The sequence below is a fragment of the Cyprinus carpio genome, chromosome B7, assembly GCF_018340385.1.
Source record: "Cyprinus carpio isolate SPL01 chromosome B7, ASM1834038v1, whole genome shotgun sequence".
Lineage (NCBI taxonomy): Eukaryota > Metazoa > Chordata > Actinopteri > Cypriniformes > Cyprinidae > Cyprinus > Cyprinus carpio.
Window position 1 is genome coordinate 16531398 of NC_056603.1, and position 19134 is coordinate 16550531.

Genomic DNA, 19134 nt, shown 5'->3' on the forward strand with positions numbered 1-19134 from the left:
TGATGCAGTAGGGTTTGTTGTCACAGTAAAAGTATTTAAAATTATACAGAAAATTTCCAGATGTAGTTTTAACCTCTTATTTTGTATATTTCAATCAAAGCTAGAATTTACTGTTGTTTTTGGAAAAGCAATTACTTGCATAATTAATTTGTGATAAAATTAGTTTATTTCTGGCCGACAATTTGGCGATAATGCTAGAAAGGCTTTTAGAAAAAAGCACTCATATTTTGCAATGTCTTGAAGTTTCAATCGGCAATGTTTCATCCATAACTGAATGTATATTTAAACAAGGTTCAAGTCAGATTTTAAAACCATTAGGGAAAGGCAATGTTGTTTGTGTAGCAGAAGTCTGAAATCAAAGTCTGAATCGCATATTTACACCACATAGCATATATATTTTAAGACTAAATACAGTCCAGCTAAATATATTAAATAGCATTAGAAGAGGACTTAACATGATCTGTACAGCAATTTCTGCAATTAAGACCAGTATTACAAAATTCAGAGGACATACAAATATCAAACCTGTTTGTGAACCACACTGAGGAACACGCTGGACTAAAAAGTGTTCCATCCGCCTGTGAAAAGATTTTTTTTTTGTCTCACTAGTCAATAAGCATTTAAAAGGTTAATTTAAAACATCACAGTAGTGTAGCAACCGCCTAATATTATCCTTCTTCAATTCTAAAAAGGGTTCATGGGTTTCAGTCACATTACACACATCCTCCTGCCACTGACAAAGTCCAATATGAACTAATCCCACAGGCTATATGAAGTGCTCCCTCTACAGATCAATAAAATCATCACAGTAAAACAGCTGGAAAAAGTACCTCGTTATAAGGGATATTTGGATAAAAAGAAGAATGAAATTTAGAGCAAATATATAATGTAATATTACCAATTAATGTTGCTCATCTATATTTACTAAGTAGCAGTTGCCAGCAACCAAAACTGATTGTACAATTTAATGTACGTGTAAGCATTGGAATAAATACTAGTGCAAGACCTTAGGCGAAGTCTGGAGATATAGGCTTATATCAACACCTACCCACAGCTACAGATAACAGCATAACACATCAACTGGTTATAATGTGTGAGATTAGTCCTCAGAAAAAGCATATACTGTATTTCAACATGAATCTTTAAAAAACAGCAAGTCGCCCAGGATGGAAAACTCAGAGCGAGTAGGTCAAAAGTCTCTGTACATATTTATAGAGGCACAACTAATAGTGATTTCTCCTCCAGTTGAGGGAGTGCCTTCTCTTCCTCTTCCTGTGGCTCTGCTCTTTTCTCTCGGGCCAGGGAAATCCAGTCACCATAGCTCTCTCCAGCTCCTCGTAATCCTCATTGTCTGAGTCCTCCTCCTCCTGGACAGGGCAGGTCAGATCTGGGAAAACCTCCCTCAGTTTGGATGTGAAAAAGGACTGTAGACTGTGGCCTGCCTGAGCCACCTCTGAGTCTGGCTGGAGAGAGAAAGCAGCGCAGTCAGCATCTACAGTATCTGACCTCTTAAGATGTTACCCTGAGTATATTCCTATACATATTTAATAGTATATCCAGCTAAAGTAAATGATCCTCCTACATGCCAATAATGTTCTACCATACTGACGCTAATAAATAATTGCATCAAAATCTACAAAAAAATAAAATAAAATTCGTAATTATTTTTGTCTTGTTTTACACAAAAGTAAGATGTTAAATGTAGAGCATACATCTTAAATGTACTTAATTGTTATAAGGTTACATTTAACTAAATATAGTAAACAATGGTCAATAAAAATTAAATATATATTTATATCTTATGCTCATCAAGACTGCATTTATTTGATCAAAAAATGCAATTAAAATTTAAATTTGAAATACGTTTTCTATTTTAATAAATATTATTCAATTTATTTTATACCTTTGATAGCAAAGCTGAATTTTCAGCAGTCTTCAGTGTCACATGATCCTTTAAAAATCATTCTAATATGCTGTTTTGGTACTAAAAAATGTTTCTTCATATTATTCCTATTATATTATAATACATACAGTAGAATGAAATCAGTTTTTGCTGCTTAATATTTTTGTGGAAAACATGATACAGTACCATTAAAAAAGTTTGGGGTAAGATTTAATGAAAGAAAGAAAGAAAGATTCTTATATTCAGCAAGGATTTATGACAGTAAAGACATTCATAATGTTAAAAAAAATTATATTTCAAATGAATGTTATTTTGAACTTTCTATTAATTAAAGAATGCTTGAAAAATGTATCAGTTTCCACAAGAACAGCACAATGATAAGAACCATTATTAATGAGTGAGCACCAATAATAACTGCTAAATAATTGAACATCAGATAATATTAGAATGACTTCTGAAGGATTATGTGACAATGAAGACTGGAGTAATGGCTGCTGAAAATATTATTTGATAATGAAGGATTGAGTGATGGATGTTTTAAAATAAATTCAGCCTTATCATAAAAAAAAAAAAACAGAATTATTCAAAAACTTTTTATTGGTAGTGTATATTAACAAAAAACATTTTGCTGAAAACAATTTTGCTTCTCAAGCAAATTTATCTTTATCTTTCAGCCACAAGTAAACATGTCCATATAACCCTTAAAGAGTGATGTGAGTAAATGGACTGCTGGGGCTTGAGAACAACACCCCATCATGGCTTGATTTTATGCACCTGTTTCTAATCATGTAACTGCATGGCCAAAAAATAAAGATGGATTTGGAGGTTGACAATGAGATACTGTAGGTAGCCACTTATACATTCTTGTAATTTGATTGACAGGATTAGATGAACAAGCTCCTCCCAAACTTACTTTCAGGACTTCATTTATTATACAATGCAAATACACAGAATGAACACAAATGAGTGTAGTTTTTTTTTTTTTTTTTTTTAGCCTTATCTATTAAAAATTCAATTTCAGCTAAATTAACAGGATATTAAAAAAGTAATGCATAATCATTATATCAGTACTCCATTTGAATGTGAATCAGTTATGAAATTAAATATTCACCACTAATGGCTAGGAGGAGGTTGATTAACAAAATAATGCATTTCACTCACGTAGTTGAACTTGGCACAGTTTTTGAACATGAGCAGGACATCAGCCACAAACTCTTGCGGGGAACGATAGTGTGTGTTGCTGGTTCTGCTGAGCCTGTTCCGAATGACAGACAAATCCATGGGTTTCTTGATGATCTGATAATAATGACGGGCCTATAAATAGATACAAATCGAAAATGAACAGATAGAAAGATAGATAAAAGTATCAGCTACAAATATAAAATCAAAAGATATTAATTTGAAAATCACCAGAGGGCTGACAGGCTCATGGAACGGAGCGCTGAGAATGTTGCTCAGGATCAGCAGCGTCAACTTCTCGCATTTCTGTGATCAAGCAGACAAGTCATCCATCAACAGAGATATTTCACTTTTGTTAGACAGACTGTAAATCTCTTGAGGGAGGAACTTTGTTTGGATTTCAACTCCCAGATCTCTGAGGTCACAGGATTAGTCCGAGCTAGGCCAGATGAGAGTCTGCATCTCCTTCACTTACCCTCTGGTCACACGCCGACAGCCCATATGGCAGCGAACCCGTGGACATCTGGTCATTCTCACAGTCAGATTCCACCTCTGGCTGCTCCACATCCCTACACAGGGTGCAAATCCAGTCACCTCTGTGGAAGCCCGAGATGATAAAGGTTAGTTTCAGCAGTGAGTAAAGACCCAGGTGGATATGTGAAGTAGGAGGGAGACTGGCTTACATGGGGAAAGTATGGAGAGGAGGGACATGGCATGACAGGTGAAAGACTTTGGGGCAACGGTCACAGCACAGAAGATCTCCTCCAATGAGACAGACCGCACAGAAGTCTTCATTCTCTATCTCAGGGCAGTCCTCCGCAGGTTGATGTTCAAGGGCAGGTTCTGATACAGTCTCGGAGTCTACGGCAGGTGGAAGAACCGGCTGCTCCGCTTCCCATTCAGACTCCGGTTCAAGATTCAGAGTCACTTCGGCTGTGGAATCTGTATCCGATTCAAATTCCTGTTCAGAAGCCGAGAGCACCAATTCAGGAAGCTGCTCTGAAATCACATCCGATTCACATTCGACCTGCAGTTCGGATTCAGCGCTCGGATCTGATTCCTGTAGGAGCTCCGATTCCATATCTGCATCTGCTTCAGCCTCTCTTGTGGATTCAGTTTGGAAATCAGGACCTGTCACTGATCTGAGCTCAGATGGGGAGTTTATTTCTTCGGTGTCAGGTTGTGAGATAGGGTCTGAATCATTGGAGATGGCTAGCACCCTGGACTCTTGGTTTATGTTGCAAAATTCTTGCACAGGAGGCTGAGAGACGTCAAGTGAGCCAGATGATTCACTGCTATGCAGATGTTCTGGTGATAGCTGCTCTATGGGTGACACGCTGTCCTCTGTCTGAACTGACTCCTTATCCAAAGTTCCCGAAGGACATTAAAATTATTATTATGAACTGCGAGATGATATAAAACCTAGAAAAGCATTTCATCAACATTAAAGTGATACCTGAGAAGTGACCTTTCTCTCTAGCACCCTGAAGACAGTTTCTTCAGGTTTGAGTCCAGGCTCTGTTTGAGAAGTAAGGTCTGTGCCCTGGTGGTTCTGTGGTGGATGTCGTGACACTAGGATCTTGAGTCGCTCAAGACACACAACTGGAACCTTCGAACCATCTGGGGCTTCTTTATCACTGTAGAAAACAACAACAAAAAAAAATCTACCTTTCAACAAATTTGCAATGTTTCTTGTAATAAAACCTAAAACATGCATGACTTAGTGCAGCATTGTGTTCTTTTAGACAGGAGTGTCTCAGAGCTGCTCGATCCGCAGTGAATGCTGCTGCATATGAGTTTGGGATTTTTACATCTTCCCATACTTAGGCTAGTTCACCTTCATTTGCTGGTCCCCATTGACTTCCATAGTATGAAAAAACACTATGCAAGTCAATGGGGACCAGAAACTGAAGGTGAACTATCCCTTTAATGAGCTATTAAGCCATGACTATTAGTATTGTGCAGCCCTATAAATAAGCACATTAAACCAGGTGCTTTTTCTTTTTTAATTTTAAATTCTACCTGGTGTCTGGATCTTCTTGAGACAATCTTTTCTTCTTTCTGGTTTTCAGCCTTCTGTTTTCATAGGCATATGCATATACGTTATCTGAAACCAGGAAAATGCCATTTAGACTGATTAATACACTACAAAATGTATTTCTATTATAAGTTGAAAATGAAAGAATTTTTTATTTATAAATCATAATCGGCCTCTTAACCTGGTTCAGACTTGTAGGTGGTCAGAGAGGATGCAGTGTGACTGTTTATATGTCCTGGGATCATCTCAGAAGCATCGAGTCGTGCACAGACCTGCTGAAATAAAAGAAGCAAAGAGTAAAATCAAAGTTATGAAACACTGCCACTTTGATGACAGGTAATGGATGCAGTGATGTCATGACATCAGTATGCAGACTAAATCAGCGAATATGAATGTGAGCCGACAGTGAACTTGTTAAACTGAATACAATCAGTTATGTGGGCTGCTGCATCTAATTTGTACTCAAACAGAAAGAGGTTAAAGAAACTGTTTCCAAGACAACAGTTATCTCATTTGATGTACATCATCTGGTTTATCCCTTAAAAGGCAAGTAACAGAGCTGTGTGCACTGGAACAAAGGTGTTTTGCACTGTATGACAGAGAGAATGAATGTTTGAAATGAACTTTAAAAGGAATCGTGATGAAAAGCAATTCAGGGCAAGAGCATTTCATCAGTGTCAATTGATATTAATATAGTGAATTATTCATACCAATGTACTATTCTTATCTTTAGAAATATCTTTTCAAAAAAAGTTTGTGGAGTCCATGTTTAACACTATGCTATTTCACACTGAAAAAAAAAAATAAAAATTAGGTGGTGAAAGAATTTTCACTCTTTTGATAGTACATTTCACAATTAATTACAAAGAAATAGAAACTTATTGAATTAAATGTGAAATTTTGAAGTAGAAAAACTGATATATTTAAAATAAATCTTTATTTATTTATTTTTTTCAGTTTTCAGTGTAGAAACAATGCTGAGCTCTGGCTCTAGGCCTTTTGACTCCAAGGCCTTAAACTGTCCACAACAATATAAATAATTTATTTATTTATTTATTTAATTTGTGGAAATTGGAAGTGTACACAGATCAAATATGCAATTAAAATACTTATAATTAAAATGTAAATAAAATATTTAGGAGTGAATTAAATGAGTCATATTTTTGTTTTTGCTGTTTTAGCTTATTTAAAAGCTTGTTTTTCCTTATTATAAATCCCTGGATATAAACCACTGCACTAACACAAGTCTCCATGTCTACACTCTTAAAACTAAAAGTTCTAATTTTGACATTGATGGTTCCATGAAGAATCTTAACATCCATGCCACCTTCCATACCACAAAAGGTTCTTTATAGTAGTAAAAGGTTCTTTAGATTTTTAAAATGTTGGCAGTACTTTTAAGAACTTCTTTGGGGAACCAAAAATGATTCTTCTGTGGCATTGCTGTGAATAGAGGGTATGCCTTGCCACATTCAGTATATAGAAATTTTACCTGCTGCATTGTGCATCCCTGGTCCCCAGCCACTGTTGCCAGGCTATGAGCCGCCCTGGTCGGCCTGTCTTTACAGAGCCTTTTACGAGGTCCTCTGGGTCCTTTTGAGGTGCTCTGAGACCTGGTCGCCTTCTTCGAACCGGAACGGCTCTGGCCACCACCTCCTCGGCCTTGAGCCCGTGTGAACATCTCTAGCGCCGAGGATCTCTACGGAAGAGAGCCAATGTCTCATTAGCGCAGCACTAGGCTAAAAGTGATCTCGACAGCATATGCGGCACACTACAACCATAGCAACAGTGACAACAGAGGACATGAAAGTGAGGAACAACAACCTTGAGTGTGACATTGCACACTAGCTATGCTAGTTTGGAGCAAAAGACAGAACAATCACATCTTTCAAAAGCAGAGAGAAAAGTGCCGCAACTCCTTACGCTACAAAATAATTCTCCTGATAATATATGACTTAGTTACAGCACCAATTATCATATGTAAATCCCACATCTGGGGCATGGAAGGCTTCTTTGAATAAGCAGCATTAACACATCAGAGATTAGACTTTCTCTCCTCCATGGCCCTCTTCTTCTCTTGTCATCGTTTCACTAATGCGAGAAGTTGTAGAAAAGCCCAAGCGACTGCATCCTTCACTAATAAGACAAATGTCAGAGTTGGAGGCAGCAGCCCGTACATCTTTTAGCCCTCTCTTGTTTTTTTCTCTCTCTCATAATTACCTCAGGATTAAAAACACTCACCTGATAAAAGCCCAGGAGGAGAGGGTGGAATGAATCGAGCTGTGGAGAGTGTGTCTTGCAAGCATGTGTGGGTGAAGAGAGAAGGTAGGAGGTCTCAGAGACTTTAGAGGTAATCGTGTGGGCTCTACAGCGAGATGAAGAAAAATGCAACAGCCGGCTCCTTCAATTCCCCTAGCTTCTCATTAATGCCAGGTTAAGTAAATATGTGGTTGCACCCAAGCGCTTTTTTCCCTCCCTTTAATCATGTCACAGTTATGGGCTGAAGATGATACATAAAAAAAATAAATATTAGACTAATTTGCCTCTGGAGTGCCAAATTTTACAGGGAAACTGATTTTGATTGGTGTTTGTACTAGGAAGATTTATCAAAATACTGACATCAAGAGAACTAATAATAACTTCTATCGCCTGATTTGGTTCTCGTCCAATACAGCTTGAGGAGTGGTTGCTGAGCAGAGTGAGTTTGTGTGTGTGTGTGTGTGTGTGTGTGTGTGTGTGTGTGTGCGCGCGCGTGTTATTTTGTGGTCTTAGTTGTTTCTGAGCTCACACCACAGTTTGTGTCTCACCATCTGCTTGCAGAAGTGCTGTCAGCAGCTGTCAAGATGAAAACACATTACAGTCACATAAATAGAGATGATGCTGCCTGGAATGATTCAATTTCCTCTTTCTAAATTAATATTGAGAGCGGTGGAGCTCGTTTCGATGTCGAGCTCACTGTTCTCACGCTGTCATCCACTCCAAATACACTTAAAGCACAAGCACAACAAGTTTGAACTGAAATAGCAAAACAATTAAAAAGACGAAAAAGAAACGACAGTAAATGGGTGGTTGACATGAAATGTGACAGTGACAGCATGTCAGAAGTGTGACGTGTACTTAATCTTAAACTCTTAATCTTAATACTAAATTATTTTCATTACTGATTAATTGTCTGTCATTTTTATGACCTCATACAGCATAAAAACATTTTTACTATATTTTTTTTCTTATTATTACTACCGGATAAAATATTTTAGCTTGGCCTAAGTATGAAAATGTTTATAATATTCATAAAACGTATAAAAATTGCCCATGTATTTGATTAATTTACATGACTTTTCCAGGTCTACAAATTATACTTTTATTATTAGGCTACTTCATATACCAGAGATTTCAAGTGTTTTTAAAGAAATAAATTTTTGAGGGGGTGAATTAGAAAAAGAAATATCTATTGTGTTTAATCGTTTTAGCTTATTTTAAGTGTTGTTGTTTTTTTTGTTTTTTTAAATTTAAGCCCTCTCCAATGCTTCAGCACATTTGCAGTGCTGCTCGATGGCGTTTTCATCTGCTAGGACTTGTGGTGTGGACCAGTTAACGGCGTGGTTGACATGCAACCTTTGCAAGCACTAAAGAGCACCAGGCCTGAGGATTGTGGTCAGTACTGAGCACACTGAGAGCAAAGGTATTGCTCTGGAGAAAAAGGTTTGACACTGGATTGTTGTTTAAACTCACCCTGTTGTGATTGATGGTATTGACAATAGGCTGCAATTCAATCATGGGCTGGTTGCTGGTTTCTGTCGTCATCTGCACTTGAGCCTGAGTGTGGACCTGCGGCAGCTCTCTGTCTGGTGATGCTTCTTGCCCTGTGGCTGCTTCATGCGCAGATGTTTGCGCTCTTTCACAGGGAGGCTGGAGTTGTTTGGGGTTTTTTACATGGATGGTAGCCTGGTTGGAATTAGCAGGGAGCGGTTCAGACAACAGGTTGTTGTTGGCTCCGACAGGCTGTCGAGGTGAAGCGGAGCTGGTTCCATGCTGGACGGGGTCAGATCCAGGGTGAGAGGTGGACTGCTGTATAGGCTGAGCTCCTGGTGGATGCACCGGGACAGATGCATCAGCTTCCCAGCAGCTGTGAAGAGATGGCGGGGAGCTCCGCCTGGTGGCCTGAGGACACTGGGAAGGGAATTTATCCAAAGGGACGGACTGAGTAGGTCTGCAGTGAAGACAGCAGAGCTGGGGCTGGCAGAAGGTCTGGCAGGCGCAGCCAGGTTCACGCACCGCATGGCACAGAGGAGGTATTGCTATGCATGGGACAGTCTGGGGTCGCAGGATACTGGGATGACCCACAACCTCTGGGTATGAACGACTTCCACCTTCAACAACTAGTTGACCTAAAGCAAGAAGGAATCATTGCTGTGCTGCCTCATTTTTCTTCTTCTGCATTAGTAACACTAGTTATCTTGTAACACTAATCTTGTGCTAGTGGCAAAAACATTAAGAAAAGTATTTTTATGTCCTCAGTGATAATGAATATATATTAGCATCATTTTACTCATCTATATATATTTATATAGTGATAATGAAGATATATATATATATATATATATATATATATATATCACTATATACTATTTATTTATTTATTTTTTAAATATTTTTTTATTATCCAAAGACAAATTTATATATATTTATTTTTTATTTTTTATTAAATGTAATGCTAGTGAAATTCATTAATTGTTATGACATGAATAAATGTAAAGAATATTTTTATCAAAATTATAACTAAGAAAAGTATTTTTTAAAGACATTTAAAGATTAAACTCATTTTAAAATGTCCAACTGACATTGTTAGTTACAATATTCTCCATTTTAAATGAACAGAAGTAATGATGGCATTATGACTATATTTCATAAGGCATCGTGATTGGCCTCTTTTTCATTTTATAGCCACCTTTACACTGCAACCAAATTTCATTTACACAGAACCAAAGACTAAACACTAAGCTCGTCTTTAACATTAAAACCAGTTTTTGAGGGCTTGAAAACATTGGAATTTCCTTCCTGGAATGTGCAAATCTAGTTTGACATTATCCTTGTATGAAGAACACAGCATATATAAAAGTTATAAAAATGATCATTTTATGATATTTTATAATGTGTGATATTGTATGGATTTGAATTGTTCTTGGTCCAGAAGCTGGCATCCCAGTTAAACTTGATTTTCAACTGGGTCCAAGCCTCTGAGAGCATCAGTGGCTCCAGTAATTGCTGCATCTGAAGAGCAATCTGACAAATGAATTATAGATCAAACCTCATGATTACAGAGACTCTGAGTTATAAATACTGCATGCGATTCTGGGAGTGAAACTGAAACTCTTTCTGCACTGTCTCTCTATTTTTAAGTTTGCGAGAAAATGATTAAGGCTAGTTCTAAATGCAGCCGCAAAAAAAGAGGTGAGGCTTTTTTAAACTAATAGTGCCGACAACTTTTTGAGACCTGCCAGAAATGTAGCAGGCAGCTGCCAGGAATCTTAACATCTGAAGCCCACTTGGAAAGGAGAAAATCCTACCAGCTCTTTGCTGAATAGCAGTGGATTGCGTCTGTGGTGGGCTGTAGCCCAGGTAATGAAGTTCTGCACGTGCTCCAGCTGGCTGCACAGCTCTATGGCCCCCTGCAGCTGGTCCTCCAGACGTTGCTTGAAATCACTGGAGATACTCTGCAACCGGAAGACACTGCTCACTACTTTTCCTAAGATCCCCATCTGCTTGTCGCTACTTGGCAGAATCTGCCTATTTTGCATGATTCGCTCAGAAGACGTTCTGTTCCGCACGCTTCATCACCACTACATCCATGGATGTTTGGAGATGAATACGTTTGGAACGGCACAGAAAAGATGGAGAGGGAAACTAGGGAAAAAGTAATTACCTCCAGTTGTTCTATTAATAGGTTGGCCCGTTTGTTAAGCTCGTTCATCATAATCATCTTAGCCATTTTTATCTGGTTCTCTGCCTTCCTCTGCGTGATCTTTATACCATGGAGCCTGGACAAATGGAAAAAAAATTGAACAGGGAGATGGTTGAGGGAGGATAAACATCTGAATGCTTGAACATCTGCCGAAATCATTCAAAGGAGGTAATGGATCTTGTCAACGTCATTATGCTTTACGGTTGAGGATAGAAGGATAAACAAACCGATATGACCAGTCATTTCAGATGAGTAATGGACACGCTTTGTTTAACTAGCATTAACGCTAACATTAGCAGCATCGTGGAGGTGGAATAGGTGGGATTTCATCTCACCTGCCCTGGATCTGTTTAGCGGTGCTCTCCACAGCAGATCTCTTCTCCTCCACTCGGGCCATGAGGTTCTGCAGGAGCCAGCGCTGGTCTTGCAGAGCCTTCCCAACGTGCACCAGTCTAAAGATAAGCAACCAGTGAAACACCTTTGACTTTTAATGTTTACACAAACCATGCCCGAGAGCGTATTTGTTGATACGTGAGAAAGTGGCCACCTGTTCTGTTTGTTTTTATGTATGCGTATTTGTGAAGACAGTGTGTTTGTTTGTGTGTGTGAGAGCGAGAGAGTGTTTGCATGTGTATGAGAGCACTGTGAACGTGGCCATGCGTGTCAGTGGGTCTTTGTGGGCTGACAGGTGACAGGTGCTGCAGGCCATGAGGTCGCACGTTTCACACAGGAGTTCCAGAGGCTCCTGTTTGTGGAGGGAACACATGACAACTGCATGCCCGCAGCAACTGGCTCCTGAGACACGCAATACAACAGAAGAGAGGAAATGAGGGCCTAATTAGTTGATTCCCATTAAGAACGCATTATCTGTAATCAAGAATCAAATATTTAAAAGAAACGTTACAAATGTACAATGGAAAAATGCATGAAAACAAATGTGTTAATATGAGCATGTGGAATCTCTCAGAGTTCTGAAGGTTTAATGATGTTTTTAGTGTGTTCGAAATCATTTTGACCAATATAGAGCGAAAGACCTCGCTTGGCCTCTGTGAGTCACTCTCTATGCAAGCTTCATTTATTTTTAGTGGAGAAACAAAGCACATCAAAATGCTTATAAATATTTCTGGACGTATAAATGCATAGTTTTTCCAGCAAAAGTAAGACAGACAAAAATGGAACACAGAAGAGCTTTGATCGATTGGTTAATGTCTCATTAAAAGCCCTGCCAATATGAGGAATGTAACTCTACATGTGCTTTTGAAGAGCCAAATAAAGTAACAGATATTGCTTTCACGTGAGCCTTCAGAATGGCCCACATTTCACACACACTTTGCACTGGACATTTAAAAAAATATCACATCAGAATGCTAAATTTACATGATCGTGCTAATGACATAAACAGGTTTTTAACTATTTTACTTTATTTTTTATTTTATTTAAAAAAAAAAAAAGTTAAATATCACATCAGAATGCTAAGTTTACATGATCATGCAAACTACATAGACAGGTTTTTAACTATTTTACTTTATTTTTTATTTTATTTTAAATTTATTTTTAAAATATCACATCAGAATGCTAAGTTTACATGATCATGCAAACTACATAAACAGGTTTTTAACTATTTTATTTTATTTTTTATTTTATTTTAAATTTATTTTTGATTACACTATCAAGTTTAAATGATCATGTGAACTACACACACAGACAAGTTTTAACCACCTTATTATTTTATTCTATTTTACATATTTTTTTATTTATATTATTATAATTCGCTTTTGCATTTGAAGAGCCAAATAAAGTAATAGATATGGCTTTCATGTATGAATGAATTTAAAAAATATCAGTGAAAAAAAAACCTAATATCAGAAAACCTACAGACAAGTTTTAACAATTTCATTTTATTTTACTTAATTATAATTATTTTGTTACTTTTTTATTATTTAAAAAAGCAATAAAATTAAAGTTAAAATGACAATATATTCATATTTTATTTTTATTAAAAATACAAAAAAATTAAAATTAAATGTTTTTTTATTTTATTTTAAATCTAAACCTATTGGTTTCTGTTTTAGATATACAAATAAACCCCAAAAGAAACACCAGAGATGCCTGGCGAGGTTTTGAATTTTTTTTTTCTTTTTTTTTTTTTCAGAAATGAGTTTTCTTTGAATAAAAACATCTGCATTAACCTGGGCTGAAGCAAAAGGTGTAAACAAATAAATCAAACATTCTCATTTCCATTCCATTGTAGGGAAAATCCTAATCGAAATAAACCATTATTACTTGAATAGTGCCTTTGCATGCATACATAATTCTGTGAGCAGAGAGAGTTAGTCAGGCAGAATGCAGAACTCCATTAGAAATGAAGGACCTCAACCGACAGCACCTGTCACACTGGATATACAGTCTGTCCATCAGATGATGCTGTGACAGTGTAGGGTAGACAGAGACACGCTGACACATTGCACAGGGAGAAATGTGTTAAAGTACGAGACCACAGGCTCCAACACTGAAGAGCTCCCACTGCCTCGGTGCATACTGGTGACCGACCACATCCTGCTTCTTACCCGCACTTCTGTTTCTCTCACACTCTACCACTCTTTCTTTTTCTTATGTTCTTTTATCACTCCATCTCTCATTTTCTGTGAGGACTTGTGGTGTCGTTATCATACGTTAAGTGGATTTCAGAGCATCTTGAGAGAATGCTCAGGAGTATTGATAAAAGAAAGCTAGTGTTGGACAGGCTGGCCAAAATTGTGCTGCGTTTGCTGAGAGAGAATCAGTTTTAGAAACTGGGTCACATAAAAAATACAACACTACAATACATCACAGGATAATTATTCCAACTTATTATAAAATGCATTATTCATCAAGTTAAAGAAGAGGGGTTCGAAAAATATTGTGCAGAGCTGATAATGTCCGGTGGCCAAGAGCAAAAATGTGCAAGTAAACAGCCGACCTGAGCTGAAAGATGAAAGTAATTACAGATCGGTAAAAGAAAAACACTCTTGCCTATTTCAGATGGTGACGGAGGGTCTCGCGGCTGGTGCTGCAGGTCAAAGGGTTGAGTGGAGCTTCTCTCATGCTGATGCAAGTCTGTGCACTGGAAACACAGCCACTTGTTGCAGAAGGTGCACAAGCTCTGTGCCATCCTGGGCTCTGAACACTCAGAACAGCACTGCAGATACATTTAAAATGAATTTTTAATGATTTGCGGACACATCTGTCAGCCACAAATGAGTAGGCGTCTTACCTCCACAACAACTAATCTAGCATGCACAAACTGAAGCAGCATCTTTAAATATCTCAAGTAGCACTTCAAAATATCAAAAGAAGACATTTTGAAATCTGAATCAATGAAAAGTGTTTTTCTCGACCCTGTTGACTTTCAGTATATATCTTCTTTTGTGCTCCACGGATATAAAAGAAAGTCTAAGTCAGGTTTGGTTTTTCTGGATGAATTATCGCTTTAAACTACTCGAGCTGTCCACTGGGACTTAATATTCATAAGCCAAGCACTGCTGTCATGAAAAACAATACAAAGTATTCATTCTGAACCCTGCACTTGCTGTGCTTTAATGACTCAATAGAAAGCAAAGCCGCCTTTTCAAAGGATGCCAAAAATATTCACATTTGCATTTCGCATTATTATTCCCGAAAAGCATATCTAGTGAAACAATAACACATCATGCGTCATCTCTGTGTCACAAGAAGCTGCAGTTCGCTGATTTCCTCGGTGTCAAATCAAAGGCAATTAAAATCTCACAGATTCGAGCTTGCAAAATCTTCCTAAAAATCGAGTGCAGAAATGTCTTACCTTTTCCATGCCGAAAGCGGGATATGGATTCCTCTGCGTGTGCGTGTGAGATCGATTGCGATATCCAGCAGAGCAGCTCTCGCAGCAAGGACACGGCAAGCCTCTGACACAGCTAGAGCTCCACACCACACTGTGACAGCTCTACCTGCGGCAGGAAGTAGTGCACACTGCACACTTTAACCCCAGCGGAGTAGACTCCTGAGTGTGTCCTCAGACGTGGCCGGCGTGTAGCTCTCCTCACTGGCTTCCTTCAGCTGCTCAGATCCCGAATCCTTCCCTCTGACAGCCACCATGATCTTTCTTCTTAAATAAGCCTGTTCATAATAATTGGGAATTAGGGAGGGCTGATAATTATTTTTTTTTCTGGGACAAAATATCCCCGGCAGCCCTTGTTGCCAAAAATGGAAGGGGAGAGGTGCCAGATGACCTACAATATTTAAGAGAATTGCACGGAGGAGTGCAGGCGAAGGGTGTGAGATGGATCGGGGATGAGGGAACACGTTGGTGCCCTCCTTCCTCACTTCCTTAGATCAGCACTAGTAAGGGACAGGTCCCTCCGGACCGGGCCTGCTCCCACGTAACATGCTGAAACCGGGTCAGCCTTCTCCAGGAGCAGATGGGAATTGAGATGTGCTCGCACAATGCCCTGCAAAGCGTGAAATCAATTATGATCCTATCACACTTGCTCTTCTCGAAAGAATTTGGAGGCATGACTTCCTCAAAATCTTTCGCAGGTAGGGGATGTTCAACAACCGATGCATAAGGCAGGTGGGCGGGCAAACGGGATTGGAGGAAACTAATGAAACCGTATGTAACCTGAACTGACATCGGTGTCGTGCAGATCCCCTCTATGAAACCCCCTGTACCACCCTGAGTCTGCCTGACAACAACCCCTGCAGCCTGACCTACAAATCTGACAACTCTCTCTTTCTCTAGAGCTGCTCGTGGGAGCTTAAAACCATCCGATTCCCCATTGTGTACCCACAGACCCACTTTAAAACACAATTAGTCTACCCAGCCAGTCTTTCTCTTGTTCTTTGGGCAGACAGGCGTGTCTGCGTCTCACCTTCTTGCCTTCCAAGCCACTCCATTTGGCTTTTAAAACAAAAAGCTCACACTCTCTCTCTCTCTCTTTTTACTACCAGAGATGACTCCTTTTCTCCAGTAAGTGAATTCAGCAGGAGTATCTTTCTGCCTGAGCAAGCACAGCCATCTCTAGAGAAAGTACATTAATAGAAACTTGAGTGGAGGTTCCTCCCCTGGAAGAACACCTTAGTAACATCCATTAACATCATTGGTTATGAGATCATGACAGGGGAATGGCAGATTTGCCCATAGCAGATGGTAATGTCTCAGTACAGATTATTCAATTCATTACGTCTTCACTCATTACAAGTGAATGTTTATAATAGCCAATTGTCAGTTTGAAGATGGAAGTCTTAACATGCACAGATAAACAGGCCTTTTCTTGGTAATCTGAAAGAAAGAATTATACCAAAATGGTAATCAGTCATGTCCTTTATATAAGTGATACGAATGTTTAAATTACCATTGGGCCTCTGAGGTGATTATTTCCTTTTCATGTGTAAATATGCAGGGTTATTTTTTTGTTTTAGTGTTTAAATATTAATTTATTTTTTTAGTTAGAATTGGTATTTGATTGTAGCAAAGTGCAATGATGTGATGTCCCATTAAACAAGCTACAAATAACATGAGAGGTTTCACATCATTTAGTGCGAAAAAAGTGTAATAAAAGGTGTCATAAAAAATGAACATATATTGGGGGGAAAAGGAGTCAGTATCATTCTAACAGGTGAAAAGGAAGTGGAAACATAAAATACAATATATCTTTTTGAGATAAAATGTATTGAGTACATAAAATACAATATATCTTTTTGAATATATCCAGTGATATATATATATATATATATATATATATATATATATAAATTCATAGAATAAAAATATAAAAATATTAAACAGAAACTTTTAGAATCATCAAGTGATGTCTATATTTTTATGTAATTGTGGGTTTGTTTTTATAGTTAGTATAAAAGTAAGTTAGAACTTTTCGGAATGGCGGGATGGGTGGTCTAGTACGTTTTCATACAAGTATATTTTTTAATAAAAGAAGTGATAGGCCTTTCGGGCTTAGTAAATGTACAGTCACAGCGTGTATTTAATTCATATTTAGTCAAAAATGATTACAAGACAAAAGTTGCGTTTGCCAATAGACAGGTAACCAACAACAGCTGATGCCGCGCACGCTTATTCAACCATAACGGTAACAGCGCTGCGTTTATGATTCTAGCTACTTCGATATGGTTAAGCTACTTCGATCCATAAATCATTGTGGAATTGTGGATCACTTTACAGACCTACAGAAATATACCAGCAGGAAAAAAAATCTAGCGTTAGTTTTAAAAAGAACACTAATCCTAACCCAAATTACAGCTTGCGTTGCGAGACGAAGCTGAATAGCTATAACCGGCCCCAATACATGACCTTTTACATTTAGGTTGCATTAAACAATGTAACAGACGTAATAATTCATACTTGCACAGCTAGACGCAGTATAATTTGCACAAATAGGACAATCAATCAGAAAGGTTTAAATCAATCTGACTGCATTAATATAGCGTACCTTCAATTTAAAACTGTAAATTACAGTAACTGGAGTCACATATGAATGGCGAATAACTATTGAGTGAAATCAATTCTTGTTATTCTGCAGACACTGAGTGATAAAAGGTTTTTTCTTTAAAATTCCTCCAATTATTCACGTATTATTTGGGCTACTTTAAAAATACAACAAAATAATTCAAAGAATTGTCCAGGCTACTCCATAGAAATACTTGGTAAAAAAGAACACTGAGGAAACATACGGACGCTTTAAATAGTTCAATGACACGATACGATACACGCTAGCGCATGTGTAAGTTGCAATATGTCAAAATGCGCACTATAGACCTCTGCGTTTTTGGAAGACTCTTCTCGCACACCTCACAGATGTGATGGGACTCCACAAAATCCTGCACAAACTGCTCACATACGTGGCAACATTTGTGTTTAGCGCGATATAGATCGTTACTTAGTATAACCACACACTGATGATGCAAATAAAATAGTGATGAACGCATGCACACATAATAGAATTTGAACCGCACCTTGCTGCTCTTGAAGAGGCACAAATCCAAAAACCATTCTCCTCCTCCTCCTCTTCGGCGGTTGGAAGCTTATAGCGATTTCAGTAATGCTTCAGTGACTAAATAGCTTCCTATCACCACATCCTTTAAAGTCTTTCCACCCCTGGAGACTATATTTCTTACACGCGTTTGGTTTTATTCCCTCTATCGTTTAAGCGCTGCAACTGTCAAAAGGCAAAATTGTGCATGCATCAATAGTGTAGATGCACAAGTTTCAATGTGCGGTCTGCAGGAGATATGCCATGTGTGGAAGATGTCTGAATAGCGCCACGTAATCAAAGTTATAACGAGAGCGAGCGCATTGTCAGTCCTGTCCTTCACCTCCTGTATTTTTTCGTGATACGCACCCTGCGTTGCGCACTAAAGTTCTTTACCTTTAAATGTCGCCTGCATCCAATCCAGCAGATGTCGCCTTTGCCTCAGTTTTCTTGTAACACAGGATAGGAAATGGCGATTAGCCTATGTATGCAAGATCACGCTAAAAAAGATGGTTCTTTACATGTAGAACCAGTTCAATTTAGAACCAAAGCATCCTGAAGAACCCTTTTAATGCTGAAAATGTCAGAGTTTAGGGTTCTTTATTCCCACCCTTTTGTTTTTCAAATCTGTAACTGTCAAAGCACATCATTACTGAGCTTCTGGAGTTCAGTGATCCGACTACACAGACTCTGTCAACACACTCTCAACAGGTGAATGATTTCATTCTTTAATTTAAATACAAATTTGACTTAGAAATTGCATATGGTTTTCAAACAAACATGTTCTTTTCTCTTCTTTTTTGATCACATATAAGTGTGAGCAGCTCTTGCTGAGGATACTCCTCTTCTCCACTAAGTAACAGAGACATTGAATTTATAATCCATATTGTTAGAGTTTTTTAATAATTATTTATTTATTACTAACAGAGGCTACTCTCTGAAAAAGATTTTCTGGAGTTCAGCTATCCAATCCAACTACACAGAAATTATTTCTTTGTATTATAGTTTACTTTTTGAATTTGATTTTTTTTAGTTTTACAAATCATGTTAT

General features: G+C 38.1%; 1 protein-coding gene across 1 annotated transcript; it reads right to left on the reverse strand.

Moving 5' to 3' along the window:
* Positions 1 to 374: 374 nt before the first annotated feature.
* Positions 375 to 18591, reverse strand: trim66 (tripartite motif containing 66). Its single transcript, XM_042726823.1, has 20 exons — positions 18067 to 18591; positions 14900 to 15213; positions 13957 to 14260; positions 11754 to 11916; positions 11418 to 11540; positions 11044 to 11158; positions 10688 to 10834; positions 10292 to 10403; positions 8853 to 9514; positions 7909 to 7955; positions 7362 to 7521; positions 6613 to 6819; positions 5302 to 5395; positions 5105 to 5189; positions 4540 to 4719; positions 3766 to 4458; positions 3558 to 3678; positions 3314 to 3388; positions 3065 to 3217; positions 375 to 1463 (listed from the first exon to the last, which is right to left on the reverse strand). The coding sequence occupies exons 2-20, from the start codon at positions 14906 to 14908 to the stop codon at positions 1224 to 1226; spliced, it is 3690 nt and encodes a 1229-aa protein (XP_042582757.1). The 5' UTR covers positions 14909 to 15213; positions 18067 to 18591; the 3' UTR covers positions 375 to 1223.
* Between the last annotated feature and the right edge of the window lie 543 nt (positions 18592 to 19134).

Excerpts from the sequence above, each read along its gene's own strand:
- trim66 (XM_042726823.1), bottom strand. Across the intron at positions 11,917-13,956 it reads TTCGAACCCCTCTTCTTTAA|GCCCTCATTTCCTCTCTTCT; the intron begins CTTGATGAATAA and ends TCAACTAATTAG. Across the intron at positions 6,820-7,361 it reads TCCTCCTGGGCTTTTATCAG|AGATCCTCGGCGCTAGAGAT; the intron begins GTGAGTGTTTTT and ends TCTCTTCCGTAG.